Source organism: Monodelphis domestica, chromosome 5 (genome assembly GCF_027887165.1).
Source record: "Monodelphis domestica isolate mMonDom1 chromosome 5, mMonDom1.pri, whole genome shotgun sequence".
Lineage (NCBI taxonomy): Eukaryota > Metazoa > Chordata > Mammalia > Didelphimorphia > Didelphidae > Monodelphis > Monodelphis domestica.
Window position 1 is genome coordinate 53,482,898 of NC_077231.1, and position 27,238 is coordinate 53,510,135.

At 36.5% G+C, this 27,238-nt stretch overlaps 1 protein-coding gene across 2 annotated transcripts in view; it reads right to left on the minus strand.

Moving 5' to 3' along the window:
* The window catches only part of CAPS2 (calcyphosine 2), a 63,163-nt gene extending 36,939 nt beyond the window's left edge, over positions 1-26,224 (minus strand). Inside the window, exons 1-10 of one of the 2 annotated variants that reach the window (XM_056798464.1) lie at positions 25,966-26,224; positions 24,756-24,862; positions 21,191-21,237; positions 19,652-19,697; positions 19,415-19,528; positions 15,483-15,650; positions 4,861-4,977; positions 2,609-2,676; positions 1,552-1,671; positions 645-719 (exon numbers count right to left, since the gene is read on the minus strand). In XM_056798464.1, coding sequence (XP_056654442.1) covers positions 645-719; positions 1,552-1,671; positions 2,609-2,676; positions 4,861-4,977; positions 15,483-15,650; positions 19,415-19,528; positions 19,652-19,697; positions 21,191-21,237; positions 24,756-24,833 — 833 coding nt within the window. In that variant the 5' untranslated portion in view covers positions 24,834-24,862; positions 25,966-26,224. The other variant, XM_016425669.2, reaches the window with a different exon arrangement.
* Positions 26,225-27,238: the final 1,014 nt, after the last annotated feature.

Sequence of the window (27,238 nt, forward strand, 5' to 3'; positions counted from 1 at the left end):
AAAAACCAAAATAGTAAAATAAAACTAAAACTATATATTATATCCATCTCTTCTTATGGCTGAAGATTTTGATACTATTCAAAACAGTGAAAGGAAATTAACTTTAAATAAACATTCAAAATAAAAGGTGAAAGTAAAACATTTATAATTTCACACATATAATAAATAGTATATTTTAAGATGTTTTGAGGGAGCAGCTAGGTGGCTCATTGGATAGAAAGTCTGGTCTAAAGATGGGAGGTTCTGGGTTCAAATCTGGACTCAGACACTTAATAGCTGTGTGACCCAGAGCAAATCATAACCTCTGTTGCCTAGGTCTTACTGTTCTGCTTTGGAATCAATACACAGTATTCATTCTAAGATGGAAGGTATGGATTTTTAAAAATTATTTTTCACGCTATTAAAATGTTTTATATCCTCCAATTTAAGGAAATGTTATTGTCTTTATATTAGCATTTTAATTTATCATAATTTGTTACATAACAAAATGTCATATCTCCCCCCCAAAAAAATGGTTGAAATTTATGTTTTCAGCTATAATGTGTCTAAATTAGCTTCTCATAGTTAAGCTTCACAAGAAAGTTAACATATTTGTATTATACCCCTTGTAAGTAAAGGATGATCATATTAAAATTCACAATTACCTTGACAAAATACGAGCGTCAAATCGTAACTTGTTCAAAAGTGCATTTTCAGTTAATGTGGACCGGGTTTTAATCCTGTTAAGAAAATAAATTGTTAGTTTACTACTTTAGGAGGAGCTTAAACGAAAGGACTTCTCCTTTCTAAAACACTATCCATTTTTCAAGTTTAACAGCAAAGAGGATCTTGGGTCTATCTAGTCCAACTTTCTCATTTTATAGGAGAGGTAATGTACATGGTCATACAAGGAGCATCTATCAATCAATCGACATGCCAAGCATCTCCTATGGACCAGATACTATGGCAGGCAGATGAGAAACAGAAACAGTCTCTGGCCTCAAGGAATTTACAAACTAGCAAGGGGAGACAATATGTATCCATGTATAAGAGACTGAGACACAGTCACAGGTGTCAGAAAGTAAGAAAATCTGTTTGATTGCAGATAATGAGTGATGGGTATAATGTATAATGCCTGGATAGGTGACATGGAGACCAGGTTGTAAAGGATTTTAAATGCCAAACAAGAGAATTGATGTTTAATTCTTGAATTAAAGATGCTGGAGCTTTTTGTTTCTTTTTTGCTTTTTTGAGTAGGGAAGTGGCATGATCTTATCTGCACTTTAGGAAAATCATTTTGACAGTTTTATGGAGAAAAGCTGGAATTGAAGAGAGAGTTGAGTCTGGGAGACTAAAGAGGAGGCTCTTACAATTGTCAGAGAGAGGGGGGATGAGGGCGGTCGTAGAAGAGGGAGGAAAGGCACTGATGCAAGAGAAGAGGAGGTAAAAACACGATTTGACAATTCATTAAATAAGAGGGGTGAGTGAGAAAAAGAAGTCCTTCTGTGGAGCTGAGTTGGGTAGTAGTTAGATGAGTCCAATAAAGAAAGCCCTGGGGCTTCAAAATCTTACTTTGTTTCATGGAGTGCTCGTGTCTTAAGACGGAGAGATGCCCTCTCAAAGAAAAGAGGAAGATAAGGTATCGGCTGGCTACCAAATATTGAATTTTGTTCTGGGTCGCTGATGACCGCTCTAAAAAAACAAAGCAAATAATTCAACAATTAAATGTCATTCCCACATTTGTTCCATCATCCATCCCTTTATATACAGTTGGGATAGCTCATCTGTAGGGGACAAACCACATTTCCTGTAAAGTTGTACCGATCTCAGATGTGTGTATCTAAGAAGCATGTTATCATTAACACCAACAAATGAAAAATGTATGCGCATGCACACAGAATATTATTTGACCATTTTTACCACGAATATTGGTCAAAATCAAATGGAACAAAATTGAGAATGCTAGGGTACCCCCTAATTTCAGAGTTGCTAGGCTATAATAGCAAAGCTTTTCCATGTCCTTAGCTCCTCGGAGGACTATTGATTATTTTTTATTGTTCAGTCATTTCAGTCTTTTCCAATTCTTCATGACCCCATGTGGGTTATCTTGGCAGAGATGCTGGAGTGGTTTGCCATTTCCTATTCCAGTTCATTTTTAAAATGAGGAAACTGAGGCAAATAGGGTTAAGTGACTTGCTCAGGATCATACAGCTAGTGTCCGAAAGATATTTAGCAATTGGTTCAATATAGTTAGCATTAAATATTTGATCTATAGAGGAAAGTTATCACATAGGGGGGATGTTTTCAAACCTTCAGTTATGATTTCAGTGCTTGATGAATTCTCTCTTCCCCAGAATTCAGTGACATTTCTACTTGGATATAATTTTTAAAACTGCCCACTTTTATACATAGGTTTACAAAAGAATTAACATGTATTTTCTCATTTTCTCACAATAATCCTGTGACATGGGTATGACTAGTATGATTCTCCTCGTTTTGACAGATGAAGACACAAACATGAACCTGTTAAAGTTATCCATAGGAGAGGGAAGAGGAAGGCGAAGTGAAGTGGTAGCAGACACTGAAGAAATGGTTACTGGATAATTGCTATTCATTACTAAATTTTTACCTAGATAACTGATCTATCATTACTTGCTCTACTACAGCTCGCTTCTTCTTCTCAGCAGCTACAATTTCCTAAGAGAAAAAAAAATAAAAGGTAAGAAGTAGTGAATACAACCATGTTTTTCACAAAACACAGGCGAGCAATGAAATAGAATAAGAATGGAATCCAAAACGCTGTTTTGAGCATTTTTTCCAGCAGAAAATAATTTACATTTATGTAGTATTTTGTTTTCAGAAGGATATTTATGAGATCAAATTTAGCTGGTGCCGAATTTACAGACTATCTAATCTGGAGATTTTTAATCCTTTAGGCAGTCACAGTCTCTTCTACAAGTCTGGTGGCACTTATGGTGCCATTGGAATAATGTTTTCAATTGTGTTAAATAAAACATACAGAATAACAAAGTTAATAATCACTATCAATGATAATAATGGCTAGCATTTATCTAGTGTTATAAAGTTTACAAATAGGTTATTTATGTTCTCTCATTCAATCTTCACAACAATCCTATGAAACAGGTGCTATGGTTATCCCCATTTTTCAGATGAGGAAAATGAGGCAGAGAGAATGTAAGTGACTTGCCCAGGGTTACTTAACTAGTACATCTCATAGACTGCATTGGAAATCAGATTTTCCGGACTCTGGGGCCACCACTTAATACACTATGCCAACCACTCACCTAGAAATTAAAATATCTTTAAAATCCAAGTTCATAGCTCTTTGGAGAATAGTTCTTGATTCTAATGTAATCCCTTATTTTACAGATGAGGAAACTGAGGCCCAGTAAGTGATTTGGCTATGGCCCCACTAGCAATAACTGGCCCAAATGGTCTAAACCTAGGCCTTCCTGATTTCAAATCTAGAGTTAATTCCATTACATCATGTACTTAAAAATTTAATAGGCTCTTGATCTGGTCCTTTTGGGGAAAGATATGAGGGAAAATGTACCTCAGCTAGCAAGAAGGCTAACATCTGTCATATTTATTTTAAAACCATTTAAAAGACTCCTACTACACATTTTTCTTTTCAATAATTTTTGCCCACTTGCCATTTAAATATATAACTCTGTAAATGATATGACTAATGCAGTGATATGATTAACTTAATTAGTTTAGTTGTTTATAGATGTTTAATGTTAAAGTTCTAATATTTAATTTAAAATATTAATAAAACCTTTGAATTAACTAAATTTTAAAATTTCTAGACTTTAAAATTGGCTTTTTGGAGTTTTCACTTTTTCCCTGATCAAACAGAAAAAAGTGGTTTAACACATCAGGAAATTCCCTTTCTCTATTTTTGTGTTATTTAAATGCAAGTCTTTTTTAAAAAGATGTCATATAGTAAGATAGTTTTCCTAGATAATCTTTCTTATGTTAGATAAGTCCACTGTTATAAATGGTAATTACTATCATTTTTTAAAATATTTTATTTGATCATTTCCATGCATTATTCGTTAAAGACATAGATCATTTTCTTTTCCTCCCCCCACCCCCCCATAGCTGACGCGTAAATCCACTGGGCATTACATGTTTTCTTGATTTGAACCCATTGCCATGTTGTCAATATTTGCATTAGAGTGTTCTTTTAGAGTCTCTCCTCTGTCATGTCCCCTCAACCGCTGTATTCAGGCAGTTGCTTTTCCTCGGTGTTTCCACTCCCATTGTTTATCCTTGGCTTATGAATAGTGTTTTTTTTCTCCTAGATCCCTGCAGATTGTTCAGGGTCACTGCATTGCCACTAATGGAGAAGTCCATTACGTTCGATTATACCACAATGTGTTTGTCTCTGTGTACAATGTTCTCCTGGCTCTGCTCTTCTCACTCTGCATCACTTCCTGGAGGTCGTTCCAGTCTCCATGGAATTCCTCCACTTTATTATTCCTTTTAGCACAATAGTTACTATCATTTTTAAAAATCTTATCTTTTTAGAATTAATACTATGTTCCAAGGTAGAGGAGCAGTAAGGGCTAGGCAATGGGGGCTAGTGACATGCCCAGGGTCACATGGCTAAGAAGTGTCTGAGAATAGCCTGGAACCCAGGACCTCCTGTCTCTAGGTCTGGCTCTCAATCCACCAAGCCATCAAATTATATATAATTTTTACAAAGCAAAGGATATCACAAAAAGTTAAAATGAGATCACATTATCAGAATTCATCATCATTGAAAATGGATACCATCCCTCCCAGCCCCTCTACAGGAAAAGAAAACCACCCTATAATTTGTCAAATAACCAAGTCTAACTAATGGTAACTTACAGCTTCTGATTTCTTTTGGTTCTGCCGTATATTGAAAATGCTGCTTGTATAACATAGCTGCAACAGGGCTTTGTTGTCCAAATCTGTAATCTGGTCCTGTTCTTCCACTTGGGCATTCTGTATCCAAAATAATGCATCATTAGCCCCAACAATCAAACTTAGGACAAAGTCAGACATCAGACCAGCAATGGCTCTGCCATCCTAAAGTCTGGATAAACACACACACTTCGGGTCTGGCAGAAATTTCAAAGGTGTACGCTACCAATAAAGATATGTGAAACAAAGGATTATCATGAATTATTTTACACCAAAAGGCATTCTAATACTTAGTTTATCTCTATGTTTCTATGAATAGAAAAATAATGACCTTCCCAAAAAGCCTTTCCCTCATCTTTTCCTGGAGTGTACAGGGCATGCAGAGAGGGCTGTCTGACTCTCCTTTGGTGCCCACTTGCCACCCAGATCTTACCCACGGTGCCAAGAAGCTCTAGCACATGCAGAGAACCTACCCAGGGCATAGGAAGACTCCCCCTGGCAGAAGGGACAGAGGAGAACCATTTGTTCTGGTCCAGGAAGGCAGCAGAAAGCAGGCACAGTGGAGCCATCACTAGTCATCTTGACTTGTCTTACTACTGGATTTCAATGTCTCTTGAAGAGAGAGGTTGATGACATTGTGCAACTTCCTCACTTAAATCCAAGTCACACAGGAGCCAAAAATATCACCCTGTGATGTCATTTTGACCCTCTTCTAGAACGGACAACAAACACCCAACATCTCTTCCTCCCTATCTCAAAATGAAAATCTCAGACCAGAATTTGTTTTTCACAGTGGGAAAAATGATTTCAATATTAATGTTCCTTACTTTCTATCATATTACTATATTGATTATTAAACATGAGCAAATCTTTTTTAAAAGCATTTAGCAAACAGAATTGCTGATCCATTGGTACAATTTTACCTTGATACTGGTCAATTCAAATATTTTGGGGGCCAAATGCTTTTGCTCAACTTTAAGAAATCATGAACATAAAATTAACTTACCTGTTTTCTATGATCTGTTTGATTCCATATAGTCAGTAATGCTGAGGAATCCTTAGATCACAAATATTAAGCCAAAAAGGACTTGAAAAATGATCAAGTCTACATTCCTCACTTTCTAAATGAATAAAATGAGGGTCAGACAGGTGAGATTAGTAGGTTCCAGAGAAATAATAGAGCTCATTTCTAACTCTCCAACTCATGTTTTGTTTTGTTTTTTTCCTACCAGACCATGCTCTCAACCCTTTTTACTTAAGGATAATGCCGTAATTAGCAAGTTGATCATTACAGCATGACTCATCTTCAAAGAGAACTTTGGAAGCCACTGTTAATTGTATTAGTCACTGAATAGTTTCCTTCCTTCTCTCAAGTGAAAGATTACAATCTTTAGAATTCCAGGCTCCTCTTTGAAGTAACTTACTATATATGGGATTTACAGTCCAATTACATTTATAGATAAGCAAATAAAGTAGACAAAAAGTCATCTTCATGAGAGAATTAGAAAAAATTGAAGAGGTGTTGTGAGACCATAGGCAAAAAAAGACACACAATTCGATTCTGAAAATTATAGGATGGTGAGCTTAAGTTCTTGTTCTTGAGGAATTCTAGAACACATTAAAGAGGGAATATGTGAACACAGAAAGCACAGTGCTCACCAAAAGCCACCATGAACTTGTTGAGAACAAGTCATACTAGACTAATTTCATTTCTTGGTCTGGGTAAATAAATAAAAAATAACAAATATAAATCAGTACACTTAATTGTGTCAAAGTATTTGAGAGCTTCTTGTTAGGTTCCTGTGGACAAGATGGAAAGAAATGAATCATATTTAAGTATATATGCAAATGATTAAACAATATTTTAGAGGGGGCTTGGGTATAGACACTATACTTTGCTTTTTTTCATGAACCTTAAGGTATTTTTTTCCTTTTTTTATTTAGAATATTTTTCCATGATTACATGATTTATGATCTTCTCCCCCCCCCTTTGCTCTTTTCTCCTCCCTCCCCAAACTGACAAATAATTCCAATGGGTTATACATATTCAAAACCCATTTCCATGTTATTTATATTTGCCGTAGAGTGATCTTTTAACATCAAAACCGTAATCATATCCCCATCAAACTACATGATCAATCATACATTTTTCTAATGCATTTCTGTTGCCAGGGTTCTTTCTCAGGATGAAGATAGCATTCTTTCTCCTAAGTTTCTCTGGATTGTCCTGAATCATTGCATTGCTGCTAGGAGAAAAGTCTATTCCATTTGATTGTACCACAGTGTATCAGTCTCTGTGTACAATGTTCTCCTGGTTCTGCTCCTTTCGCTCTGCATCAATTCCTAGAGGTCGTTCTAGTTCCCATGGAATTCCTCCAGTTCATTATTCCTTTCAGCACAACAGTATTCCATCACCATCAAATACCACAATTTGTTCAGACATTCCCTAATCTATAGACACCCCCCTCATTTTCCAATTTTTTGCTACCACAAAGCATGGCTATAAATATTTTTGTACAAGTCTTTTTCATTATTATTATTATTATTATTATTATTATTATTATTATTGACAGTGATATGGCTGGGCAGCCAGTCCTTTAAAGCCCTTTGGGCAGAGTTCCAAATTGCCCTCCAGAATGGCTGGACCAATTCACAACTCCACCAGCAGTGTATTAGTGTCCCAATTTTGCCACATCCACAGTCTGCTAGGTGTAAGGTGGTAACTGAGAGTTGTTCTAATTTGCATTTCTCTAATCAGAAGGTATTTAGAACACTTTTCATGTGCTTATTGATAGTTTTGATTTCATCTTGTGAAAACTGACTACTCATGTCCCATGACCATTTGTCGATTGGGGAATGGCTTGAATTTTTTATAAATTTGATTTAGTTCCTTATATATTTAGAAAATTAAACCTTTGTCAGAGAGTTTTGTTATAAAAATGTTCTCCCAGTTTGTTGCTTTCCTTCTAATTTTGGTTGCATTGGTTTTGTCAGCATAAAAACTTTTTAATTTGATAAAATCAAAATCATTCATTTTACATTTTGCAATATTCTCTTATCTCTTGCTTGGTCTTAAATTCCTTCCTTTCTCACTGATATGACAGGTATACTATTCTATGTTCACCTAATTCATTTATGATTTTGCTCTTTGTATTTAAATCATTTGCCCATTTTGAATTTATCTTAGTGTAGGGTGTAAGATACTGATCTAAACCTGATTTTTTCCATACTGTTTTCCAATTTTCCCAGCAGTTTTTGTCAAATAACCTTGTCCCAAAAACTGGGGTCTTTGGGTTTATTAAATACTAGCTTACTGAGGTCATTTATCCCTAGTTTATTCCATTGATCCACCCTTCTGTCTCCTAGCCAGTTCCATATTGTATTGATGACCACTGCTTTATAGTAAAGTATAAGATCTGGTACTACTAGGTCCCCATCCTTCACTTTTTTTTTCATTATTTCCCTTGTTATCCTTGATCTTTTGTTCTTCCAGATGAACTTTGTTATAATTTTTTTCTAATTCTATAAAAAAGTTTTTTGGTAGTATACAATTTTCATAAAATCCAAGACTTAAAATTTTTTGAGGAAAATTTCAGGAAAAGAGGTTACTAACTCCTTGAATCAAGAAAGTGAACTGTTTGAAGAAAGTGCCATAAATAAGCATACATTGCATCAGAAGATCCAGAATGAACTTTGGGATGTAATTGATTGAACTGAAGGGGGCTGAATACATTTATTCTGAATGTAAACTCTTATGCCAAAGGAGACTACCCCCTAATTGGCTTTTTGTCAATGAGCCTAGCAAACATTGGTTTTGCTCTCTCTCTTTCATTTTCCTCTTATCTCAAACTATTGTAATTTCCTCTTAGAAAGTGCAATATTGTATGCACCTTTAGCTAGAAGATGTTAGAGGTATAAGCTAGTTATGTTAAATGGTTCATTGAGGAGACAGGTCTTCCAGAGAATCACAATGGGGATCATGAACTCTCTATCAATCAACTTTTCAGTTAGTCAATCAAAAACTTATCCCTACTTAGCACCTTACCAGTCACTAAGTATGAGAGTTCACAAGTCACTTGCTAGAGTGGATGACAACTCCATAGGCCACGGGCCCCACCCTCCTTGGGCAGTGCTAGTCAAATTGAAAGATTGTAATTGGTTACCATAAAGTGGGGAAGGGACAGGAAGTGATGTGAGAAAAGGACTATGAAAAGTCCTGAACTTCCTGTCCAAGGAACTTTTCATTGAGGCTTCTCCTTTGGAATCTCTGCTCCTTGGATCTTCCCCTTTGGACTTCTATGGAGGATGGCTGCTTGGGGCTTTTGGAATTCAACTTTGACTTGGAGCTTTGGGCCTTTCAACTGGAATTTTTGGCTTTGGGACTTCAACTTTTGGCTTTGGAGTTTCTTAGAGTAGGGGACTTTCTTGTTGGGTTCACTGCTGCATCAGTGAGCTTAACTCAGGAGGGTTTTTCTGCATTGGGACCTTGCCTGGATCCTGCCTGGCTTGCTGGTGAATGACTAGGATTCCCACATGGAGATTGGAACTCTGTCAGGGAGGGAGCTTCTTTTCACCAGATTAGCATTTAGGGTAGGCTAGATAGTCTCCTTACTTCTTTCCCTTCCACATTTCCCTCTTTTTACTAACATTCCAATTAAACAAAATTTCTAAAAGCTGCTAATAGTTTTCCTGACTTAAGGGATAATAATAGATGACCACTTTTTTATAACACTCTTATTTAGTCAAAATCCCAACTTAACCATTATAGTAGATTGATAGGTATGGCACTGAATAAGTAGATTATTTTGAGTAGAATTGTCATTTTTATTTTATGAGGCTGTCCTACCCGGGAGCAATTAGTGTTTTTTCAATTATTTATATCTAGTTTTAATTGTGTGAAAAGTGTTTTGTAGTTTTGTTCATGTAATTCCTGTGTCTTGGCAAGTAGATTTCTAAATATTTTATATTGTCTACAGTGATTTTAAATGAAGTTTCTCTCTCTAATTCCTGTTGCTGAGTTTTGCTGGAAATATATAGAAATACTGATAATGTATGCGGGTTTATCTTATACCCTGCAACTTTGCTAAAGTTGTTAATTATTTCCACCAATCTTTTAGTTGATTATCTGGAGTTCTTTAGGTATAGCATCACATCAGCTGCAAAGAATGAGAATTTAGTCTCCTCATTGCCTACTTTAATCCCTTCAATTTCTTTTTCTTCTCTAATGGCTATTGCTAGTGTTTCTAGAACAATGTTATATAGAGTTGATAATGGGCATCTTTGCTTCACTTGATCTTATTGGGAAGGCTTCTGACTTGTCCTCATTGAAGATGATACTTGCTGATATTTTTAAATATAAACTGTTTATTATTTTGAGGAGTGGTCCTTCTATTCCCATACTTTCTAGTGTTTTCAATAGGAATGGGTGTTCTCAAAGACTTTTTCTGCATCTATTGATATAATCATGTGATTTCTATTGATTTGATTATTGATATGGTTGATTTTGTGGATGGTTTTCCTAATATTAAATTATCCTTACATTCCTGGTACAAATCCCACATAATGATAGTGAGTAATCCTCAGGATCACTTGCTAGAGACTTTTTGCTAGTATTCTATTTAAAATTTTTGCATCTATATATATTAAGGAGATTGTTCTATAGTTTTCTCTCTTGGTTTTTGGTCTGCCTGGCTTTGGAATGAGTACCATATTTGTGTCATAAAAGGAATTTGGTAAAATTCCTTCTTTGCTTATTTTGTCAAATAGTTTGTATAGTATTAGAATTAGTTGTTCTTTAAATGCTTAATAGAAATCACTTGTGAATCCATTTGGCTCTGGGGATTTTTTCTTAGGAAGTTCCTTGATCACTTGTTCAATTTCTTTTTCTGAGATAGGATTGTTTAAGAATTCTATTTCCTCTTTTGTTAATCTAGGCAATTTAAATTTTTATGAATATTCACCCATTTCACTTAGATTATCATACTTTTTGCCATATGACTGAGCAACATCATTTTTAATAAATATCTTAATTTCCTCTTCATTAGAGGTGAGATTGACCTTTTCATCTTTATTACTGTTAATTTGATTATCTTCTTTTTTTATTAGACTAACTTGTACTTTATCTATTTTATTTGTTTTTTCAAAGTACCATCTCCTAGTTTTATTTATTAGTTCAATAGTTCTTTTACTTTCAATTTTATTAATTTCTCCTTTAATTTTTAGGATTTTCAATTTAGTTTTTATCTGGGGATTTTTAATTTGTTCTTTTTCTAATTTTTGAAGTTGTAAGCCCAATTCATTGATCTCCTTCCTCTCTATTTTGTTGGTATAGGCCCCCAGTAATATAAATTTTCCCAAGTACTGCTTTGGCTGTATCCCATAGGTTTTGATATGATGTCTCCTCATTGTCATTCTCTTTAATAAAGTCTGTAATTGTTTCTATGATTTCTTGTTTGACCCATGTTTTGAAGAATTAGATTTGGTTTCCAATTAATTTTAAATTTGCCTTTCCTTGGACCTTGTTAATTATAATTTTTATCACATTATGATCTGAAAGTGGCATTTATTATTTCTGCTTTTCTGCATATGTTTGCAATATTTCTATGTCCTGTTACATGGTCAATATTTATATATAACATGTCCTGCTGAAAAGGTATATTCCTTTTTATCCCTGTTCAGTTTTCTCCAGATATCTATTAATTCTAACTTTTCTAGCATTTCATTTACTTCCCTTCCTTCTTTCTTATTTATTTCTTGGTTTGATTTATCTATTTCTGAAAGGGGAAGGTTGAGATCCTCTACTACTATGGTCTTACTATCTATTTATTTCCTGCCTGTGTGTTCCTTCAATCTTTCCTTTTGAAATCTAGATGCCATATGATTTGGTGCATAAATGTTTAGTGTTGATATTTCTTCATTTATAGTACCTTTTAGCAAAATGTAATTTCCTTCCTTGTCTCTTTTAATCAATTTCTACTTTGGCTTTGTCTAGTATCATGATTGCTACTCCTGCTTTCTTTTACTTTAGATGATATTCTTATTTAGATAAATTCTTCTCTAGCCTTTTACCTTGAATCTGTATGTATCACCCTGTCTCAAATGTGTTTCTTATACACAACATATAGTAGGATTCTGGTTTTTAATACACTCTTTTCTGCTTTCATTTAATGGGTGAATTCATTCCATTCATATTGTCATAATTATTAACTGTGTATTGCCCTCCATGGTATTATCCCTTTTAGTTCCTACTCTATTCCATTTTCAGTCTGTCCCTCACCAATATTTTGCTTTTTGTCATCCCTTCAATTACCTCCCCCTTCCCTTATCTTGTTCCTCTTCTTCATCTCTGTAGGGTGATAGAATTCTATACCCCAATAAGTATACTCTTTTCCCCCTCTCTGAGCCAGTTACAATGAGTGTAACGTTTAAGCATTGTCCATCATCACTCTTATCCCCTCTCTGTATTGATTTTTCTCACCTCTTTATGTTATATAATTTACCCCATATTCTATCTCTCCTTTCCCTTTTCTCTCAGTGCAACCCTCTCTTTCAGCCCTTGATTGATTTACATGTCATTCATATGTGTATATATCATTCCATATCAGCACATTTACATATACATCATATTATCATAATCAGCTTACTTCTCCCCTCCTCTTTCTGAATAAATTCTTTCTATCTTATCTACTACTAAGAGTAATTTTTGAGAATGACAGAAATCTTTCCATGTAGACATATAAACATTTTTACCTTAATGAGTCCCTTAAACTTTCTCTTTCTTATTTACCTTTCTGGACTTCTCTTTTGTCTCATATTTGACCTTCAATTTTTTTTTTGTTTAAGTCAGGAATGCTTGGAAACCTTCCATCTTATTGAATGATCATTTTTTCCCTAGAAGAATATACTCAGTTTTGTTGGATAGGTAACTCTGGGTTGTAAACTAAAATCTTTTGCCTTCCTGAATATCATATTCCATGCCTTGTGATCCTTTAATATAGAAGCCACTAGGTCCTGAGTGATCCTGATTGAATTTCCATGGTATTTCAATGTTTTTTTTCCTAGTTGCTTAAAGTATTTTTTCTTTGGCTTGGTGATTCTTGAATTTAGCTATTACATTCCTAGAAGTTGTCAGTTGAGGATTTCTTTCTGGAGGAGATCTGTGAATTCTTTCGATTCAATTTTATTTTCTTGTTCAAGGATCTCTGGGCAGTTATCTTTAATAATTTCTTGTAATATCATATCCAAGATTTTTTTGTCATAATGTCTTTCAGGTAGTCCAATAATTCTCAGATTGTCTCTCTTTGATCTATTTTCTAGGTCAGTTGTTTTTTCAATAGGATATTTTCCTTTTGATTCGGGTTTTTTGTTTCTTCATTTCTCATGAAATCATTAGTTTCTATTTGGTCAGTTCTGATTTTTGGCCTATTTCCTCTTGCATCACTTTCCTTTCTTCTGGCATCACTTTTATTTCTCTTCCCCACTTTTCCTCTACCTCTCTTAATTGGTTTTTGAAGTCTTTTTTGAGTTCTTTCAGATTCTGTGTCCAATCCATATTTTTCTTTTGGACTTTGCTTTTGCTGCCCTTTATGTATACACCTTGCTCTTTGTCTCCATAAAAATTTTTAGAGTTAGGGACTTTTTTTGGTTGTTTGCTCATTTTTCCAATCTAATTATAGGTAGGCTCTGCTTTCTGAGAAGTCAGGATACCCTTTTAAACTTCAATTGTTCCTTGATGATTTTCAGCTTGTTTTCTGGATTGTTACTAGTTTACCAGATGGTCTGAGAGCTAAGAGCTCTGAAAGCCACCTTCCCCAGATGATCAATTGAGCCTTGAAATACTAATAGCTTAAAGACTTTCCTCAGGGTTGGCTGTAAGCTTTTGATTTCAATTTGAACTTGATCAGTTCAGGGGCTGATTAAATTCTATCCCTGGACTTGGACTCAAGCTTTTGGTCTCAGGTTGCTCTTAATTCAATCAGGCACACCCTTGATTGCCCTGTCCTTGAGCTACACCCTTAGTTCTAGGCAAAAAGATCCTGGTGAGACTCCCCCTGAGAACTGTGTCCTCACCCCAAACCATGAATTATGTTCTTAATCCAAGCCCAGACTGGGATTCCTGGCTTCCCTCTGAGCTCACACAGATCAGCCCCTTCAGTCCAGACTGAACTGGGCGGGTGTAAGTTGGCTTAGATACTACTTGCCCCAGCAACATCTCAGAGTCTGACTTAGCTTGGACTTAAATTTGGAACCTGTGACAGCAGATATGGGCAGGGGGAGGTGTGGTTGTGGGGATTGTGGTTTGCTCTTGGCTTGCTCTTGACTCCCTGCTATAGCCTCCTGCTAGCTCTGCTCCCCTCTCACCTCAGTTCCCCAGATGATCTCTGCCTCCTTTTTTGGGTTTTTCTTTTTTTGAAAGTTGTTTCCCTCTGTCTCCTTGTTGGTTCTTTCACTCCTGTATTCATTGTGTGGCAATATTTTACTCTTAGTCAGAGAAGAACAGTGCTGCTGCCCTAGTTACTACTCTATCTTGGCTCCACCCCTGGAAGAGTGTGCCTTTTTTTTAAATTAAATGTTACCCCCATTTGATCAAGAATTGGATAACATGGGAAGCAGGGTTAAGATTTTTGTAGTCTGCGGATCCAGTATAAGTAAATAGTGTGAAAACACAATGTACAACCTAGAGAATTATGGTACCACTAGAATCTGGTCAGATCTGCTCAGCCTCCATCTAGAAGGCATGAATGAGATGGAGACAATTGACTAGAATGATGACTGTCATAAAAGATGTGAATGTTGATGTGGAGATATTTAGTCAATAATCAAGTGAACAAGCATTTATTAACTATCCACTATGTACCATACACTATGCACTGGAGAAACAATGAAAGACCAAAACAGATCTTACCTTTGAGGGCTCACAATTTACATGGGGAGTTACCATGCAAAGAATGATGTCCAAGCAAGATATAGAAACGATAAATTGGAGATAATCATAGCATTTCAGAGTACTGATAAAGACCTTCTAGTGGAAATGTATAGAGAAAGAATACATATAAGAGACATTAGGGGCAATGAGGTGGCTCAGTAGATACAGAGTTAGGTCTGGAGATGGGAGGTCTTGGGCTCAAATAAGGTCCCAGACACTTCCTAATGGTGTGACCCTGGGCAAGTCACTTAGCCCCAGTTGCCTAGCCCTCATGGCTCTACTGCCCTGGAACTGATACTTCATATTGATTTTAAGACAGAAGATAAAGGTTTAAAAAAGGAGAGAGACAGAGACAGAGACAGAGACAGACAGACAGAGAAAGAGACAGAGAATATTAAAAAAAAAGACAAGGAAATAAAGATGAGGGAATGTAGTGAAGGAGAGAGTTCAAGGCCAAAATAATGCCCAAATAATGTATCTGGGGACCTGAATGCCATGCCAGGAGCCATTTTTCATGCCAATACAAATAAATATTCAATATCCTGCAATTCTTCAAGGATAGCAAGGAGAAGAAGGCTAAGCACAAAAAAGGATAAGAAGCACTGTTAAATTATGAACGTTCAAAACTTGAATAGAGGCTTAGGAAGATACCATACAGTACCATTTCATTTATAATCATTGGAGCCTGCTGCGATGTAACATTTGACTTCTTCTTCGCTGAATTTATCTGAATATACTGCTTATATCCTTCTTTCATTTCTGCCTGATATTGGTGATATTTTTGTTTGTATTTCTGAGTTGGGGATGGCAAATTCTCTGGTATTGCTCTCTGTGGGAGGAAAAAACAATGTTAATATTCACTAAAATTGGGGGCAGCTGGATAGCTCAGTGGATTGAGAGTCAGGCCTAGAGATGGGAGGTCCTAGGTTCAAATCTGGCCTCAGACCCTTCCCAGCTGTGTGACCCTAGGCAAGTCACTTAACCCCCATTGCCTAGCCCTTACCACTCTTCTGCCTTGGAACCAATACACAATATTGATTCTAAGACAGAAAGTAAGGGTTTTAAAAAGAAATATTCACTAAAATCACAAGCATTAACAGATTTTTTTTGATACTGAGACAAGAGAAAGGGTTCCCCCCACTTTAAAAACAAAACAAAACAAAAACATTTCTCCAGGTTAGCATTATAACAAATTGACTATACCTTACAATTTACATTGTAAAAGAATCTAAGGAGAGAAGCATTAAATTTCAAATGAGATTTTTTTTGTTTTTGTTTTTGTGGGGTTTTTAAGAGTATTTTTGTTTGTTTGTTGATAGGAGCAACTTCTTAGTTGCCTATTTAAAAAAAAATAAATCACAATCTCAATCTCCAGAATATACATAACAAATCTAGTGATTTTCCCAAAACTTCATGTTTTTCTCTTCAAATTTCTTCCTTTTACTTTCTTTTTCCACCCTATTACTTGTCTCTGTGCTTCCCTTCCTCAATTTCTTTTTCTTTCTAAACTCTGTTCATTTCTCAAGTCAACCAGTGGCATCAATGAACCTTTCCTGTGCATGCTGGCAATGGCTAAAGAATTTGCATTTTCTCATTCTATAGTAAGTTTCTTAACAGAAAAGAGGTAAAGTGATCATCTCTTTCACAAGAATGAGTATCACCCCCTGAAAAGTTGGGATTTTTCCAATTTCCTTTTAATCTTTTATAAGTATTAATGGATCATTTTTGTTGTTGAATTGTTTCTGTTGTGTCCAATTCTTCATGACCCCATTTGGGATTTTCTTGGCAAAGATACTGGACTGGTCTACCATTTCCTTCTTTAGTTCATTTTATAGATGTGGAAAATGAGGAAAACAAGATTAAGTGACTTACCCAGGGTCATACAACTATGCCATACAACAAGTAAGTGCCTGAGGTCAGATATGAACTGAGGAAGATGTCTTCTGACTGCAAGTTCAGCACTCTATCTATGAACCCATCTCCTACTACAAGCTATCCTGCTGAATCATGAGATCATTTAATGAAGATTCATTCTAATTCCTCATCAGAATATTGGCATGTCCCTCCGGTCTCAAAGATTATGCAAGCTGTGGCAAAGCCTAAAGGCTCTGAGGTCACTCCAGCAATAAACCACCTATCTTTTATTTAAAAAAAAAAAAAACAAAACAAAACAGCGTGGTTCTATTTGGAGAGCTTTGTCACTGGAAAGTTGGCCACGAGGAAATTTTAGTCTAGTTTTTTTATGGCAATGACAATTGTCATGGTAGCTCATGAAGATCGTCTAATAAGCAAAAAGAATTCCTCAAAGACAGGGAGAGCTAAAGAGATGTGGGGCATAGAGGACCAGGTCTGGATTCAGGAAGATCTGAGTTCAAATGCAGCTTCAGGAAGTTATTAGCTGTATGAACCTGGGCAATTTGCTTTTACTTCTGTTTGCCCCAATTTGCTCATCTTTAAATTGGAGATATTATTTTGTCGTGAAGATAAAATGAGATAATATTTATAAAGAACTTATCACAGTGCCTGGCACATGGTAAACATCATAGAAATGTTAGCTATTATTATTTGGTTTGTCTGTATATCCCCAGGGGCCTAGCACAGTGCCTGGAACACAGTAAGCCCTTAATTGATGCTGACTGAAGAAATGAAAGAAGGCTTGAGACACATGTTGGAGAAGGTCAGACCCAGACTGACAAAATCATAGTTCATAAAACTACAAAGTAATGGGTTTATTAGTTTATTATTTAGGACTGATTCTATTTGTAAGGTCCCCTTAAAATGCTATTATATACATGGATATACTGATTTACCAAAAAGAAATTCATTGCTACTTTCTTTCATTGGAAAAAGGGTCAATGGAATCAACTTTTACCCCTTAAAAAAGTCATTGAATGCTATTGAAAAGAAGTTACTCTTACCCAAATCATGACTGCTAAATGATATTTTAATTTTGCCATCCATGAACTGAGAGAAATGTGTTAAATAACAGAGTGAATTTTGTTTGATAAGTTCCTGAAATGGAGCAATTGTTCATTTGTTTTACCTAAATAATATAAACCAGTTTCCAAGCTAGTCAAAATAAGAATGCATCACTGTACCAGCAGGATCAGATCTAATGTGTAAACAATTTCTGATTTCTCAAGTTATACATTTATATAATTTATATATATATATAATTTCTAATATATAATTTTCAGCTTTATTATATGTTTAGAAAGTGAGCTACCTTTAAATACAATTAAAGCAAATTATTAATGAGATCACATGTTCTATTATTTCAAAATTGCAAGCATAAATTAAAGAAAAATATAAAAGCTTAATCAAATGTAATTAAATACACAAGTATACTATGAATTTAAGCACTTATACTCTAACTGATAGTTACCAGAGATTCAATCATGGATTCACAGATCCCATGGAGTTATCTTTATGCCAATGAGTCTCCAATCTCCTTCTACAGCCCTAATTCTCTTTGCTGACCTTCAGCCTCACCTCTCTAACTACCTTGCCAACACTGGGATGTTGTATCCTCACAACAAAACACATTCAATCCTGAAATCCTTATCTAAACCCTCCCCCTTCCAAAACCCTCCAAACTTCCCTACTACTGGCCAGGGCACCACTTTCCTTCCAGTTGCCCCAGATTCCCCACCTGGTACATTCCTTGACTACTCACTGGCTCTCAGCAGCCCCATGTTCTGTCTGTTACCAAGAAATCCCTCTAGCTTTCATCTTGGCAACATCTCTCCAGTGCGCTCCCCCCATCTCCTCATGCCTGCCTATTCCAGTAACCCACTGGTCAATCTACCAGCCTCAAGTGTCTCTGGGAACCCATCCTCCATTCAGCCACCACAGTGATATTCCCAACATGCAGATCGAACCACGTCACCACCCCCTACTTAATCAATTCCAGAGGCTCCCTCTAGCCTACATGTTCCATATAAAATCCTTTGTCTAGCATGCAAAGTCTCTCATAACCTAGCCTTCTCCTTCATTGACACTGACCTCCTTCCTCTCTCTCTCTCTCTCTCTCTCTCTCTCTCTCTCTCTCTCTCTCTCTCTCTCTCTCTCTCTCTCTCTGTCTCTCTCTCTCTCTCTCTTTCTCTCTCTCCCTCCCTCCCTCTCTCTCTCTCTCTCTCTCTCTCTCTCTCTCTCTCTCTCTCTCTCTCTCTCTCTCTCTCTCTCTCTCTCTTTTCCTCTCTTTCTCTGTCTCCCTCTCTCTCTCTTTCTCTCTGCCCCCCCTCTCAGTTCCTGGGATTATCTCTGGCTATCCCCAGTGCCTGAGATCCTCATCCTTGCTTATCTCCACTTTCTGTCCTCCCTCACTTCCATGAAATCTCAGTTAAATCACCCCTTCTACAGGAAGGCATTCTTGGACCCTTTTAATTCTAGTGCCCTGCCTTTGATGTTTATTTTTTTTGTTTATACAGATTTGTTAGCTTGTTGTGGATCCCATTAGACTGTTACTCAAAAAGGAGGATAGTTATTTTCCTTCTCTGGATTCCCAGTGTTTAACACAGTGCCTGGCAAAAAGTACTCAATAAATGCTTACTGGCTATTGACCGACTGAAAATAAAAAAATAAATAACTAACCCCATCTGGAAGATTGTCAGTATAAGGCAGGCCTGTGCCCCAACTCATAGTCGAGAAATTTGGTGCACCAGAATGAAGACGAGTTGTAGTAAGAGGAAAACATGCAGGTTCATCCTAAAATAAAGACAAATGGGACAATCTTCATCCTGAAGATGACATTGCTTTCATCTGTTACACAAGCATCTAAGACTTGCCTCCTGCCACCACCCCCACATACACACACACAAAGCAAAGTACCTCATCATCGGAGTCTACCAGTTTTCCAAAATCAAGTTGTGGCACACTAAAAGAAATATAATATGATTAATACAATTATACATGCATTTTAATAGATGTGTCTATTTGGAAATTGAATATACAAAGCACAAAGATGGATTGTCAACCAATTCCACATGCCCACGATAAACCCATATGCCTATCTAGTTCTGTCTTCTATATCTAGAGGAGCCAGGAATCTAGGTTAAGAGTTTAATCTCTACAATCTAAAATACTTTCATCAACTAAGAAGAAATGTGGTTTCAAAAGGGGGGGAAAACACAGCTCAATATCCCAAGACAAGTTGAGACCAAGCAAATGCGCCAACTTGAGAAATTTATTTAGTTCTGAATTTGTTTCCTCCTTTGTAAAATGGGAATATTTTCCTAATTCACAAGCTTATTGAGAAAATCCAAATAGGTAATAAATGTTTAAATTTGTTCATTTAAAATTTATAATTTTAATTTATAAATTGTAAAAACCTCGTGCAAAAATTATCATAATTCCTTTTTCTCTTTCTTAATAATATTTTTCCAGTTATGGGTAGATACAAGTTTTAATAATCCATTTCTTAGATTTTGTGACTCACATACTCTCCTTCTTTCCTTCCTCTTTCCCCTCCCCAAAACAACAGATAATGTGATAAAAGCTATACATATGCTATCAGGCAATTCATATTTCCATGCTCATCATGTTGTAAAGGAAGACACATATTACTTACATAAGAAAACTTTTGAAGGAATTAAAGTGAAAAAATGGTTTGCTTCAATCAACATTCAGATTTCATCAGTTCCCTCGCCTTTTGCGTCATGAGTTCCTTGAGTTGTCTTGAATTCTTACATGATTGATAATAGTCAAGTCATTCACAACTGATCATCATACACTATTGTTGTAACTGTGTACAATGTTCTCATTCTGCTCACTTTTCTTTGCTTTCCTTCAAATGTCTTTCCAGGTTTTTTGTGATCATCCTGTTTATCATTTCTTATGGCACAAGATTATTCCATTACAATCATAAAACCTTATCATATTTTTTATTGGAATTTGAATACTTGAATAAAAAAATAACTTCAAACTCTTAAGTTCAGAAAAATAAAGGCATGGTAAAAATAATTGAGCATAAATCATAACAGATTGTAGGGGAGCTAAATAGTTTAGTGGGTTATTATTTTTTTTAAATAAACTTCATAAAACAGTTAGATTTTTCCAGTCAATGAAAAAGTATTTTAAAGATCACCAGAATCCTTAGACTCAGAATGCTAGAGTTGAAAAAGACTTAGAGATGATCAAATCTATTCTTCTCATTTTGTGAAGAAAGAAACTGAGGCCCAGACAGCACAAATCAAGTCTACAGCAGAGACAGAACTGAAGACTAGGGTTCCTAGCTTCCATTCTTTGTTCTTTCCATTATTACAGGCTATTTCTATTCTAATTATTGAATTTATACAATAGTAAGACCTATATACTTAATAAATACACTTAGAATTAAAAACATCAAAAATTCAGAATAAAAATACTTACTCAGATGGACGAGGACTACGAATTCTCCACGAACAGTGTCTCCATTCCTGTTTATTTGTTTTTTAAGAATGAAAAAACACATATATTTAATCTGTTCTTTAAAATGTCTATATATTTTTTAAAAAATCAAATTATGCTCTACATAATAAATACAACTAAAACCTTATGAAGTTACATAAAATATCACTTATCCATAGAACCAGTGACTTGGAAAAACTAGATTAGGCCAAGGGTTATAAAATTATAATTGAATAATCAAGATAGAAAATAAGCAGTCCATTGGCTAGTCTTGGTACTTCATAAATGTCATGTCACCCAAAGTTTCAGTGACAGATACTTGGCAAAAAGCACCACCTTCAAAAATTCTTTTAACCCAGTGAAATTAGCAGCAAGTCTGGTTGGTCTGAAAAATGGTTTTCTGCCATTCTGACTGATTTTTCAAATGCTAGAATTCAAATTAGGATAAGTATAAGGTAGAATAGATGAAAAATTACCATAATCAGTCATAAAGTTAGGAAAAAAGTTATTCAGATCACCAAAAGGACATATTAATCATAAAGAATATACACATGTATGTAAATATACTTATACACATATGTATATGTGTATCTATATAAATAACCATTGATGTGTATTTAAAGTCAATATATATGTATTGGTATGTACATGCATATGTGGTCTATCCTAAAATACCACTAGTCTTTTATTACACAACAAAGACAACTCATAATTGCATTCTGATGATATTGCGTTATCATCTATTTGAAAGAATTAAAACCAATCATGCATACAATCTCTGGGGGATTTATGGGAATTATACTGTTATAGGAATTAGTCTAAGTAAAAGATATATGATTCAAGATCAGAAACAACACATTTAGATACTAAAATAATAAAAGATAATTTGAAAAATATATAGATAAAAGGCAAATAGAATGTACTTCGCTGTTTATATATTAGAATAATAAAAAAACTAACATTTGGGCATTTAGGGTAAACACTTCAAGAAAAGGCTTTCATATAAAGAGAAGGAATCATTTTCCTTTAGGATTAGAGATATACTTATATCTTATGTATTTAAATGCATCTTGAGATTCCTAAAAAATACTTATATTCACCTTCTGGGCAATCTTACTTATCATAGGTGTTTATAATGAACTGTTAGAATAAACAAATGGAAAGCACAGACGACCAGTAGAGCAATCTCCTAATATTCCATCTTTCCAAAATAATAATTAAAAAGGGGGATCTCTCTGACCTATCAGAAATAAAAAGAACTGCCTGTAGGAATTCTTATTTCATATAACATATATCGGTATATGTAATTTGAAAGTGTCAGGCCAATAGATTATGCACTTCTACAGGAAAAGTTCTAAATATGGTCAGGACTGAATGATATTTGACTATTCACACTGAATTAACACTAAAATTGTAGCTTACTTTTTAATTTAAAATCAAATCTGTAAGCAAAAAATTAAATTATCTTAATTTCCAGGTTATTTCTGGCAGATGCATCAATCTCACCCCATTTCTTGAGTCTGTCCAACTTCTCTTCACTCCCTATTTCCTAGCACATTTCCTAATTCCTTTCTTCTGGTGTAGGAATTTAACCAGAATTTGTTCAATGTCAACAAAGCAATGAAATCTTATAAATTCTTAAAATGTTCTGAGAAGAAAATACATTCCTCATGCCTTATTAGCCAATTGAGAAAATGCCCTCATTTCACTGATCTACTACTACGCCATACTACTACCATTCTTTATAGGAGGGGAAGGAGGGAGGGAAGGGGGGGGGGGGAGGAAGGAAGGAAGGAAGGAAGGAAGGAAGGAAGGAAGGAAGGAAGGAAGGAAGGAAGGAAGGAAGGAAGGAAGGAAGGAAGGAAGGAAGGAAGGAAGGAAGGAAGGAAGGAAGGAAGGAAGGAAGGAAGGAAGGAAGGAAGGAAGGAAGGAAGAAAGGAAGGAAGGAAGGAAGGAAGAAAGGAAGGAAGGGAGGAAGGAAGGAAGGGAGGGAGGAAGGAAGGAAGGAAGGAAGGAAGGAAGGAAGGAAGGAAGGAAGGAAGGAAGGAAGGAAGGAAGGAAGGAAGGAAGGAAGGAAGGAAGGAAGGAAGGAAGGGAGGAAGGAAGGGAGGAAGGGAGGAAGGAAGGAAGGAAGGGAGGGAGGAAGGAAGGAAGGAAAGAAGGAGGGAGGGAGGGAGGGAGGGAAAGAAAAGAAAGTAAATGCTGAAGTTCTTCTTTCCTACTAATTGCTTGGAAGGCAGTAAGACTCAGAGTTCAGGACCTGTAGAACTAGAGAGGCTTCTACTACTCCTGGTATAGAGTCCTTTTTTTTTTTTTAATTGGACTATGGAAGTATTCCAAATGAGTATTTTAACAGATCCTGGAGGTGATAGAGAATAGAGTTGTGGAGAAAGTAGTGAGTCCAGGAGGCATCGAGGTGGTTCAGAGCCAGGTAGAAATGGGAGGTCCTGCATTCAAATTTGACCTCAGATATTTCCTTGACCCTAGGCAAGTCACTCTGCCCCCTCCCACCATTGCCTAACCCTTATCCCTCATCTGCCTTGGAACCAGCACACAGTATAGATTCTAAGATAGAAGATAAAGGTTTTTTTTGTTCTTGTTTTTTAAGTGAGTCTGGCAAAATTTCCATAGACTACTGAAATACTGGTAATAAATTGCCTTTGCCATAAATATATCCTCATCCTGGGGACCACTGATCTAAGTATGAGTTCCAGGATGTTATATCCACCTGTGGAAGAATATTACCCCAGGTTTATCAGGGAATGTTTTCTAGCTACTGATTTTACTATCCCATCTTATTAAATGCCTTTACTAAAAGCTGATCATGTCCATTGGCTATTTATTCTTGGGAAGCACACTGGTAGGCAAACATGAGATTTACAGTGACCTCACAGAGTGGCCCTAAAACTTTGAGGGAGCAGCCCCTTTCTGGGAGACCCAAGCTGCCAGTGTTAGTGCAGATTGAGAGAGTAGCTCAGTTCAGGTACTACAGAGATAATATTATGCCATCAGATATGCAAGAATGAAAACTGAGGTGGTCTATAAGGAGAGTGAGGGGTATAAGGAGATGTCAGAGATATCTCAGATATAAATAATAGATAGTCCAAGCACTCTATTAGTATCCATTCAATGTGAAAAATACTATAGGAAAAAGAATGAAATTAAACAGCTATGGATGATTTACAGAAGGAAATAGAACAAAATCACGCAGGATCCAAAGTCATAGGTAGGTTGTGATTTGTGCCAAAAAAGAGAGGACCCACATCTGAAGTAAAATGAGCTGAGCATCACAGAATGTTACAGCAGGAAGAGATTCTTAAAAGTCATTTAGTCCGTTTTCCTTTTACAGAAAAGGAAACTGGGGCCCAGGAAGCTTACGTGACTAGTGTCCATTTCAAATTAATAAATATTTTTACAAAGTGAATAGGACACAGGGTTAGTAGCAAGTTTCCTAATCAGAGTTCCTTCTGGTATACCACAATTTAAATTAAAACTAGTATATTATAATAAAAAATATAATTTTAATCCCAATTTGTAGTATACATACTTGCATATTCTTGTTTCTAGATAATCGTTGAGTGGGGTTTTTAGAGGAAGCAGAAACTCCTTTAATCTCTAAATTCATTTAAATTCAACTTTATGTCCTTCAATATGCTAAAAAAAAAAAGGAAAGCAAGGTAAAAGACTTTACAAAAATGTATAAATAAACTATATAATTTATCACAACCGAAAATAAAAGAAGTCAGCTAGGCAGTTCAGTGGCTAGAGAGCCAAGCCTGGGTTCAAATCTACTCTCAGATACTTTCTAGCTGTTTGACCCTGGGCAAGTCACATAACCCCAGTTACCTAGACCTTATTACTCTTCTGCCTTGGAACCAATACTTAGTATTGATTCTAAGATGAGAGATAAGGCTTTAAAAAAAAAATCAGGGAAAGAATTACCACTTCTCCTCCTGAAAATCTGATTCATCTTTCCCATTATCTTTCTCTTCACTGTCAATGAAATCTATTCTATCAATTGTATTGCTTAGAGTCTTTTCCTACCATTTGACACCTAGCATCAATCTCTTCTTTAAGTCAATACCTAGGTATTTTTCAATCAGTACAAGATAAATATTTATTTGAAAGCCACATACCTTTAATTTACTGCATTATGTTTAACCACCAAAAATGTTACAGCTCTGTTACTGATCCAAATATACTCAACTATGCACTGGTTTCTAAGTACATAACTGAATAAATTTAGGCACCATCAGTTGCAATATAGATTATTATTTGGCACACCGTTAATGAGAAGTTCAAAATGAAATCTTGGACACATTTTTTTAAGTCCCATAGGTAGTTCCAGCTCCACAAACAAATATGGCATGTACCTTAGTCACAAACTGGGGAGGATGTGAGAGGGAGGGTAAGAAAGTCTGGGTGAAATAAGGAAATGTAAACATATCGTGGAAAAGGAAAACACTATTTAAGAATATTATTTCAGAGGTCTCAGGAAAGCCCTCTAGTCTCTAGTTGGGAGAGAAACTCACCCAGGACATCTTCCCCAGTTCAGGACAGTTCACAGTTTCCAAAGTGATCAGGGTCAGTTCTCCCCATTTTCCCGGAGGCAAGGGGATTGAGAAAAGTTAGAAGACTAGTCTCCTGAGATGCTCGCAGCTGATCCCAGAGCGACCCTTTCCCCATCCCACACAATAAGCTCCCCAGAGCCACAGAGGGGAAGGGAAGCATGGAGCATGAGGACTCAAAAGACCCACCTGACGTCCTCGGGGCCGGCTATGACCAGGTCCAAGGATGAATAATTGGAGGGCAAAGGTTTGAGGCTGAACGGGGTGGGTAAAAGATGCTTCAGCTTTTCGCTTCGTCTGGTTCTGGAGCTCCCGCACAGCGCACAAACTCTGTGATCCCAGGCTCTAAACAGTTTGGGGCCACCTCTCAGAAGCGGGGAGTCCAATCTCCTTCGGCCGGAGCTGGACTTGGGTTGAGCAAGCTGGGAAAGTTGCTGAGTTGCCTAGCAACATAAGAACGCTTCCTCCTCTCGCGCTGCCCTGTCTTCACGCCCCTGCCGCGATTGGTAGGAGGGGAATGAAAGGTCTTATATTCCTCGTTTGCCTGCCTCCTTCTCGTCTCTCCCTGCACTACTCCTATCCCCAAAGCCTCTGTAGCCAAACCGCTCCAGGAGGGAGGGAGGGACCTCGGCACACGCTCCTCCTCCCCGCCACAAGTTCGAGGGAACCTTGAATGGTCTCTGCATACTCACCGATATCTGGCCGCTGAGCTGCCCTAAGCTGCGGGCGAAGCGATCTGCTCAGCACCTGGGAATATAGGACGGTGAGAGAGGAATCTTGGATCCCTACACCTGCGCGCAAAGTGGGTAACATCTCCCCCTTCTGAAACCTTAGCAGGCATCTATCTGAAAGTGGATTCTGAACTCCGAAGTACTTAGATTAAGATAAACTCTCTTGTCTAGCAGAGAAGGCAGACGGGTTCAGAGTATGAAGGTCTTCTGAAAATGACTAATACCCGCATCAAATGATCCAGCCCTCCTAGCGACCTGAAGAGTCATCACGTTCAATGTCTTCTGGTTACAAATAAAGAAAAATCGGGGCCCAGAGAGGTTAAATGATTTATCTGGAGTTTCCAAGCCAGTTCTTGGCAATAAAATAACCACTACTCATATATCGTTAGCCCTCAGTTCACTGTCTTCTACGACACACTGATTGTCTCCTAATGCTTTTGAGGAATTTGAATCCAATAGATTTCAAAACCAACTTGAGTCTAAATCTAATTTGAATACACTATTTTCGTGGTGGTGGTGGTTGATAGTGTTCAGTCATGCCTGACTTTTTTGACTGACATTTTCTTGGCAAAGATGCTGGAATCATTTACCATTTCCTTCTGCAGTCCATTTTACCGGTGAGGAAACTAAAGTAAACGGGTGACTTGGCCAGAGTCACACAGCTATTAAATGGCAGGGTCCATAGTTAAGGGAAGATGAGTCTTCCTGACTCCATACCCCACACTCTATCC